This window comes from Pygoscelis adeliae, unplaced genomic scaffold (genome assembly GCF_000699105.1).
Source record: "Pygoscelis adeliae isolate BGI_AS28 unplaced genomic scaffold, ASM69910v1 Scaffold51, whole genome shotgun sequence".
Taxonomy (NCBI): Eukaryota; Metazoa; Chordata; class Aves; order Sphenisciformes; family Spheniscidae; genus Pygoscelis; species Pygoscelis adeliae.
Window position 1 is genome coordinate 883,206 of NW_008824007.1, and position 9,870 is coordinate 893,075.

At 39.0% G+C, this 9,870-nt stretch overlaps 1 protein-coding gene across 1 annotated transcript in view; it reads right to left on the minus strand.

Moving 5' to 3' along the window:
* NCKAP5 (NCK-associated protein 5) overlaps positions 1-8,845 on the minus strand; it is a 398,182-nt gene extending 389,337 nt beyond the window's left edge. The window contains exon 1 of the mRNA XM_009325811.1: positions 8,777-8,845. Within this exon, the coding sequence (XP_009324086.1) occupies positions 8,777-8,845 (69 nt within the window). The remainder of the gene's footprint in view (positions 1-8,776) is intronic.
* Positions 8,846-9,870: the final 1,025 nt, after the last annotated feature.

Below are 9,870 nucleotides of genomic sequence, written 5' to 3' on the forward strand. Positions count from 1 at the left end.
AGCAACAACACGCTCCGTGCGCTATTTCCTTGTTTTCAACGCTATATATGAGCTTTTTACTTTTATTCTCTCTTCAAGCAATATCTTCCATAGCTTGCTATGCAGCTGCTGCTCACTGTATATCCACATCTCCAGTTCTTGAACTGGCTCACTGGTTTCTATTGGTACAAACTAGCTTTAATCAAAGTAATAGGTCACTGTATCACTCCAAGCAAGGATTTCAGCTCTTTCTGTGGCACTGGCACCCAATAGAGCCATTTCTTCACATTAGGCCCAACGCTTACTTCTAACATAATTCCCTGGGTTCACTGAGTCCTTTTGAACTCACAGCCCCTGTATTTTTTAGTTATGATGTTAGATTTTGCCAGGCTGCTCCAGAGTCCACTAATAGCACTTAGAGTAACTGACTGCTGCCAGGACATCCAGTGCTTTACACAGTTCTTTATTTTCAAATCTCTCTTCTGCAAATGAAATCCAAACCAGACATCTCCACCACTGCTACACAGAAATGCCATTGTCCATCTTACTTGGTGAAACCAGTGACTTTATGCTGTCTTTATCCAAGCTGATGTAGATTCTACATCTAGTACCCTGGATGTACTGCTGTGCTGGTAAATGATGTCCTTAAACCCATGCAGACCACAGTGTTTCCTACATTATTAGCATTAGTGATATGCTAATATCAGTAAAGCCTAAGCACTGCTGTCCCACACCAGTGGTTTCTCTTTTCTCCTCACCTCTCCCCAGCTTCTGCTGTGAACTGACCCATTCAGATTGTTCTTTTCTTGTGTGTTTTCTCATGCCTGACATACCAGAGCTCTTGTTCTGACTTCCACTTCATTAAAAATGCAAATGAAGACAAGTATGTGCTATTGGCAATACATTTATAGATAGCTCTGTTTTTGCTAAGTCCTGGTGTTTAAAGGCACAGGGTGAGCCCAACAGACAATCTGTTGTTCTTCTGTTTAGATAGTTTTTACACACTCTACCCAAACTGGGATTTTCTTTTTCCACGAAGTTTCAAGCAGATTTCAGGGCTGTCTATTAGACAGAGAGTTAATAGCACTTCATTTGCCCAGTCTGTGGAATAGATGTCCTTACTGTCAGATTTGCAGAACAGTGCAAGCAATACTAATGTTGCCATAAGGAATAGACTTTTCTAATACTGCCTCAGTAATTCAGTTTACTGAGTCCTTACGTCAGTTCTGTATTTTAGGGTTTTCCCTACGAATGTGCAAACATTAACCTATTAAGTTAGTAACACTACATGTACTTCATTGCTATTCTTTCCTGTATTCTTTCTTCTACCTAAAACAAACACACTTGTCACCTTTATTAAACTGTTCTCCTTGAGTTAGGGTCCCGCTGTATGCACTGAATGTTATGGATGCTTTAGCTTGCCTCTGCAACACACTGTGAAAACTGTTTGAGGCTCACATTCTGCATGTCTTTTCCAGTGCTGCACTGTGCTTTTGCAGTGCCTGATTACGCCCTTGGCACATGCTCTTCTTCTGATGGTGTATCCAGCTGAATAAAATTCTAAATTATAAATTCACCCACAAATAAAAATCCAAGTTTTGAGAGCGTTGAAAATATTTGCAGATTCATAAGGAATTTGGCAACAGTTTTAGGTGGGGGGTGGGGGGGACGGAAATCAGGCTTAAAACCTTAGAACATTAGCCAACATCTGACTAGGCAATATTTTTAATGCCACATTTCATTTCAAAATGCTGGATTACATTATGTTACACAGTGATGTTAGATACATTGTGAATGTTACAGTCAACTAGCAAAAAGTCGGGGGTATTCCCTTCACTGAATTTAATCCCCACATACGAAGAGTTCCCCTATCGCCTTGCTGACGCAGCACTCTTCATTGCTTTGCTCCAACGTTGCTTTCTCTGTGGCACCTTTCATCTGAAGATATCAAAGCAAGCTACAGACACATGCTAATAACAGACCGTTCTTAGAATAGTTATGAGGTAAGAAATTATTATAACCTCCAATTTATTGATGAGAAAACTGAATTAGAAATTTATTAAACTGAGTTAGAAATTGACTAGAGGTCACAGATGTCAGACTTACTTAACCCCCAAACGCCTGGCTCCCAGCCCCGTGCGTTACTCACAGATAACACATGCACACTTCTCAATGAAGGTCTCCAACTCAACTTAGTGTTTTTGCACATGACGCCAATACAACTGCAGGTAGACTAGATGAAGGTATTACTCCCACGCCCCAGTACAATTCATTGTATTACGCTGCTACCCTTATTACAACAAAGTGGTGTCATTAAAGCTAATCCTACAGAGCCCCACAGGAGCGTGTGACCAGAATGAAAGCAGCAGGGCACAGTTCACGAGCCACCAGAGAAGCACTTTACCGCAGCTTGCTTTCAGAAGTAAAAGCCTCATTTTAAATAAAACAAAAACTTTTACTTTGATAAATGCTGGCTGCTTCAAAAAGATATTCTGTTCTCAAATCTCCCCAGCTAAATGCCACCACAGCTGTAAGGGCCAACCACGTGTGTAGTCAGGCTGGGAATTATCCACACAAATAAAGAGCACAGCTTGAAACATTGACTTTTTCCTGATCAAAAGGGTCTGGGAGACAACTGGACAGTTTGGATCAGGCAAAGGATAGGGCTTTTATTATGTTCAAAGAGCACCCCAGTGAATAGAGTAGCCAACGTGGCCCTGGTGGCAGTGATACGTTCTAACACTCCCCTCATCCCACACAAGTTACTTAAAAGCTTAGCTTTGGATCTGTTTAGGGTTTGGGGTTTTTTCCATTTTTCTTTTTGTTGAAGAACTTCTATAGGGAAAACCTGAAATACAATCAATCCTTTCATTAGCTTTTTAATAGCATTCCCTGTCTAAACTGCCTCCCCCACATACCAAATAATAAATTCCAAATATTATCAAAGAAACCTTGTCACATAAAAAAGGCCTTCATTATACCCGTACTAAGGAAACATGTGCTTTAATTTTTAGTTTTAGTTTTCATATTAATTTTCTTCACGTTTCAGTCTGAAGTGAAAAAAGAATACAGAAAAATTGCTTTCCATCCTGTTTTTACCTAGTTTCATTCACCAGTAATTTTCAACTACATATGCTGAAATGAAAGATTTAACATGAAAAAATTATTCATGAAAAAATTTGAAATAATGAAATATTCACACTATTTCACTTTGTAAAGCTGTTCTTTTTAACAAAATCTAAAGGATTTAAGCCACGTGATAAGGCAGAATGTTCTTCAGAAAGATCCGTTTCTCTTTTAATAGCCATATATGCCAGTCTAAACAGAAAACAATCTGATATGGAGCTATGTGACAGCAAAGCAATGTATTGCAAATAAATATATTCCATCAACATTATGAATTTTGCAGTTTATTTTCACTCTAAACAGAAGTACTGCGGCAATAACAGCAATGGCTTTGGTCCCAATTTCTTACACAGCAATCCAGAAGGACATAGAGCTCCACCTTGTTCTCCAATTGCTGTCTCTCTTGTCATCTTATAACCATATATAGTATAAAGTATATTTACTAATGTCATAATAATATGATTGGACAAAGACCTGTTATTTAGAACTCAAAAGGAATCAGAGATCTTCTTTAGTCCTCAAACCAGTTTGATTTTCAGAGTTACGGTGTTTTGGTTGTAATCAATTTGCAGAAGAAAACTTTATAAAACCAAAATACAGTAGCATCACTTGGACAACAGATGAAACAATAAGGTAGTATAAAATTATATGGAAACTGTAAAAAATTATATCCTTCTTGGGCGGTATGTTTTGGTTTTTAAACATCAGGCAGAACTTACAAAGATATTATTTTCTTTAACTGATCTCATAGGATTGCCTGTAAGAATTGTTATGAAGTTAATACTTCGTAATTATTTCACCTGAATATAAAGCTATAAAACATTATTGTCACTGCAGGCCTACCTGCTTTGTCTGCAAATGTAAATGAGTGTCCGGGTGTATAAAAAAATCTCCAACTTGTTGCCAATATTGGAAACCTACAGAGCAATAACTGCCATTGGCTATACTACAGATTTTTGGAATAATACCCGTCATATTATGACTAAAAGCTGATAGGGATCTAATTTCATTGAAGCAAACAGCAAGACTCAGCTTTGACCTGAGCGGCAGTTGTATCGCTTCCTCTGTTGCATTATCTGGCATTTCTTAACAGCGGTATGATTCTGAATCTTGTTAAAATACATGGCTTCAAACTACTAACTTCCAGTAAAGCATTAATTCAAATATTCATGAGGCCTATAATCACTTTCTAAAAAAAATATGTCCTATGAATATATTTGTGCATTTATATTTTTTTTAATTTTAAAAAGGTTTGTTTGCCCTCATTGTAAAGCTTATTCCCCCAAGACACCAGCTGGAAAGGGGTAGAGTAGTATATGAAACAACACTGAACTCTTCTCCTTTATCTGAGGTGATCAAAAAGTAGTTTCTGTGCCTGTGGTGTAAGGAAGAGTGTTTCAATGTCTATGAAATTCCTCACTGGCATGTTGTTTGAAGGATGTTTCTGAAATGGATCCTCCTCATTTGAAGCCTGAAACTCATTCTTTGATGGGATAGGCCTGAATACAAAACACGCTGATGAAATTTATGTTCATCTTTTGAAGGCCCAGATCCATACTCTAATGAGTTTGAAGCCATGTCTTTTTTTTCAGAAACAACTCTTTCCTTTTCTCGCTCTTCCATCAAATACCATCGTAGCCCATATATTCAGAGTCTAAGAGATGAGGGAGGAAGAGGGAATTTTTTTGTTTTAAACATCACTATGCAATACTCGTAGATTAAATCATGGAAAAAACATTCCAGAAGAAGATCACAATCTGATGCAGATGGCAAAAGCAGCACAGCCAGGCAGGGTGAAGAATGTTATCAGAAACGCCTATTTGTATCTCATGGTCCAGAGTACAAGAGTAGAAACATGTTTCCTTTAAACACACAGAAATCAGAATTCTTTCTGAGATACGATAATGCTGGAAGACTCGACCAAACAAGGAGAAGTGTTTTCGACCAAATCAAGGCCAGATTTTCCAAGCAGAGTGTCCAGCCCTGAATGCCTGAGAGGTTAAACACAAAACCTTTGGGAAGAGATATGAGAAGAGAGACGTAAGGACTTGTGCAGGCAGGGGACTGGACTAAAACATAGTGCTTAGATGGAATTTGGTAACAGAGTAGATACAAGGGTAATGAAGACAGACGTATCATATAAAGGCAACAATTAAGAGGAGGTATGATAGAATAGGAATTTGGGGACAATGAGAGGAACATAAAGTGCTTTGTTTTGCCCGGTTGAATTTCATGGAGTCACAGGGCATCTGGTGTGATTTACTAACAGGCTGCTGAAGGCACTCGAATCTCAAAACGTCTCTCCCGATTTCTTATGAAATAATAGCTGGCAGTAAACAATGAATAGTGCTCACATGTTTCTAATTAAATGTATGGATGACACTCTCTAATCTAGTTATACACATTCTACTCAATATAAAGCTTCGATAGACACAGACCTGTAATATACAACTACTGAAAATGGATGTATGCACTAAGAAACTCTACAGGCAAGCATAACCTGTAAACGCCACGTGTAGCAGAAGACATTGTTTTAAAACTGGGTGTGTCAGCCTGATGGTATGATGGGTTTATATCTTCAAAATATTGAAATATTGCAATTTTTCTTTCCCTCATGTTTCCTTCAACACTTTCACACCAATATGGGCTAATCAGCCACAGATCTTCAGCTGGCACATATTGGCATAAATTCACTGACCTCAAGCCAGTGCCTGAAGACTTTTTTAGCTGTGTACAATCTCCCACCATACTTACTACTTGCTGAAGAGCAGGGAGAAAGCATCACCTTCTCATACAGCTACAGTTTTTGTTTCTCCTCTAATTAAGTCCTTACGGGCATTTTAATATTCAGGTAGCACTAATTATTACACAAAGCACTTTTGATGGTGTTACATACACAATATTCCCTATGACATTGGCAAATGTCTCTCTCTGCTCCCCCCTTACTGATTGGAAAGGGTAAGAATTAAGCATAGTGCACTATCTTGTCTAAAAATTAAGTCCAAACTAGCAGTAGGTGGGGTTGGAAGCCAGAAATACCTAGTTCCTTGTTCCCATCCACACAGCAGACCACGCTGTCACCTCAGGGAAAAGAAAATTTCTATCTTAATGCATTAAGTGAAGGCTGAATCTAGTCTATTACATCAGTGAAAACATTTAGGGAAAAATAGTACTGATTTGCCATACTAAGCAATATCTTTGTGCAAAATTCACAATTGCTAGCATTTCCCTTAGCTTTCAGTACACAGTTTCTATGAGTGTTCTTCTTTTCTCCAGATAAATATTGATAGTTCGTGGCCAATTGTTTGGATCGCAGCAGTACATTTTAGCTGCAGGATTTAGGCTAGAGTCTGTTTCAGGGGTGTGCATGCCTAGAACTAATAACAGAGGTTGGCCCTGGGAATAAACACACTTCTGAGCACACACAACCTGCTAGATTTTGTTTGATTTTGAGCGTATTAGGTAAAATTTTGAGTTCATACTAAACCTACCTTCTCTGCCCACAAGCTAGAAGACAAGTGAAATAGTTCTAATAGCACTGGGAGCATGACGTGGCCTACTGAGTGCATGCAAGCTGAGAAGTCAGGTTTTGTTGCAGACTGAACAACCTGAAAACGGCTACCTCTCACCATCAGAGCACTGAGCTGCAAGGCCGGAACGGGAGGGAGCTTAGACAGCTTCTCATTATGGTCTCGAGACCAGCTCTGAGTCTGGGGGAGAACTCACTACTATTCACAACTTTTATTTCTCTCACACTAATTTTATTTTTCAAAATAAAGGGATGTAATTCATTGTTGTAAGAAACAGCGCCATTTCAAAGCTAAGGAAAAGGATGGACCTCTTCTGAAATATGCTTTACACATTTCTTCACTGGCCAACTGACACTATCTAGTAAGTGTAGACCTGCTAGCTAAGGCCTAAGGGAGAAGAGCAGAGTCCTCAAAGGCCTGCAGAGCAACAGAAAACTGGGAGGGAGGGAAGGACTGCTCTGCTGACCCGTGCTAAAGAGCACAGCAGATGAAAGAAAGGCATCCGTGGATAGACTGAAACCTGCTCAGTCCATATTCACTGCTTTTACCATGTCAGTGGGCTTTTCACGTTGAAAAAAACCCCAAAACATAAGTATAGCATAAGATGAAGGAAATCATATACTTGTAATAACGTGTGAAATTCAAGGTAGACTAATCATCTTAAATTTGCCTGAGACAAAAGGTCACCACAAATTAGGGCAACACATTACAGCATGGGGATACAGAAATCAGACCAAAGAGATGGGACAGGAGAGTTTCTACTCTCTAGGAGGTCTTTGTAGCCTTTTTGGTGGAAAAAATCTCAACAGCAAGCTGCAGCGTGGGTGAGGCAGGAGCGGTTGGCCGGAGTGGGCTGTGGGCAGCTCACACAATGGGGTTCGCACAGGCGTGGATGAGGCCTTGCTACCCAGGATAGCAGGCAACAGGGCTCTGGGGTCCCACAGTCATTATCTGTGTGTACGGAGATGTTACAAGAGATGAGAAATATCTGCTCAAGTCATCGGAGATGAGGACTTCAGATGACTATTGGTACATTCTGCGAAGGGAGTGTTTGGTTATTCTCTAATGTCCTGTTACCTTGCTGCTGTCCTTTCCTCCTGTTAATCAAGTACTGTTTCATAAATTATTTGACTCATTATTTATGAGTGAAGAAGTACAGTTCATTGGGCAAAGTTTAATATTTGTGGCTTTCATCTGAGGAGCCAAACCGGTGTTCATCAGTGATCCCTAGAACCTGAACCCATCCCTGGCGGCTACCAATGCCAAACCCACCTGCTTCCAGCACTTCCCAGCATCAGTCCCAGCAATACAAGCACTCAAAAAAAAAAAAGAGGCAGCTCTATTATCAACACCAAGGAACAAACTTCTTCCTCAGAAGACAACCTCTGTGAACATCAGAGATGGCATGGGTTTCCTTGGCTCTCTCAGCTTTGCTTGTTTCGGTATTTGTTACACTGGCATGCTGAGTACTTGACATTGGCGTGTTTATCCTCTTACACAACTGTTCAACATCTATGAGCATTTTCCAGTCATGTATCCATAGTACAGCTATAAAAACTTGTTAATCTCAGTCACCATTTGAAAACATTAACTAAAAATAAATCTAGAATACAATCTCAATTAATTCAAATCCTATGTATATCAAAAAAACCTATTTTACACCATGTGGCATTTACATTTCTCTTTCAGGTGATATTACAGTAGTTTATACATTCACTGTGGTGAACAAATTTTTCCTAGTATCCTCAATAGTAAAACAAGCATTTCTGATTAGATGGCCTCGGCTACCTACAGCTCTCATACACTAAGTATAAAGCAATACAGTGATCCCAAAAAGGCTGAATAGTATATGTTTGGTATATTTGTCTGGATTCCTTTCTTGTGTAAATCCATTGAATTCAGGGACACGCTTCTATATGATGACATGTTTCTATTTAGGATGCTCTAAAATTCCTCCTGCGCTTTTGCTCTGGAGAATCTTAAAAATCACGAAAGGCTGTGATATTGTGACGAATAGCTAAACACCTTTAAATTGTACATCATTATGAGTATTGCCTCTTAACAACTATATTTTTATGACAGAAGATATATTCAGTAAATTCTGTAAATTCAGTAAATATTCAGTAAATATTCATTCTTACCACAAGACTGCTGTCCAGAGAAAGTCTTTTCCCAAATTCCCTTTTCTGTAGCTGCCTCTTTCTCTCCATAGCTGAGGTTATTTGTTTTCCTTTCGATCAACTAGAAATGTCAGACTGTTTCCAGAATCACTGCAAAAAAAATTAAATGCACATTTCAATATCCTACTTAACAGTTTCTGTCTTTCATCATTAACTTTGTAATAACTCAGCAGCTAATGACTTTGTGTCTATAGTAGACTGTGTTCCAGGAACAAGTTTTCTGTGCCAAAAAAGCTAAACTCTCCAGACAGAAATATTACCAATATGTTTGGGTCACTTCTCAAAGAAAAAAAAAATCTGCTAGTACTATCTTTATCGATGTTTTCATAGTCTCTTTTGAACTGGGATGGGAGCTGAATTTGCAGAGCCAATGAACTACCTGGGGCTGGGGAGAGGCAAGTTGGGAGTGAAAGAGTTCCTTTCACATTAATTGCACCCCTCCATAAGCCCTGCTTGTTGGCACATCTATGCTGCTACTACGATGTACAAATTTTGGACCTAATCCTGAAGAGTTCTAAAAGCTTTCAACTCCCATTATCCTTAATGAGAGATGAATGCCCTCAGCGCTTTCCTTACATTTTTAAGGTCAAAGATTCTGCTGTGATAATCAGACAGTCCCACTGCCTGTACAGAATGGCTGGGGAACTTCACCCTGTAAAGCTATCGCAGAGAGAATTATAGTCTTTCCAGTTTTGCAGGGTTTGGTTATTCCTGGCTGATGGTTTCTACTAAAACCAAGCCACAGCTTACAAGTAACAACTACCAGCGCTCTCTCTTCCTAAGTGTTCCTGATGATATATGTATCTGAAAGTTTTAGCTTGTATTTTCAGGTAATATTTATTGTGTGTGATTCATGAAAATGGGCAAAGCTAATGAATTTATACAGGATTTACAGAAAGTAGTAGAACAATAACAGAAATCAGAATCTAGCCTAAATTAAGGCACACAGATACACTCATAAATACGGAACCAAATACAGGAATTTTCTCCTGCATCTCATAGTGACTGCATTTACTGTATCAGAGGGCAACATCCTATATCTCTCAATCTGGGCT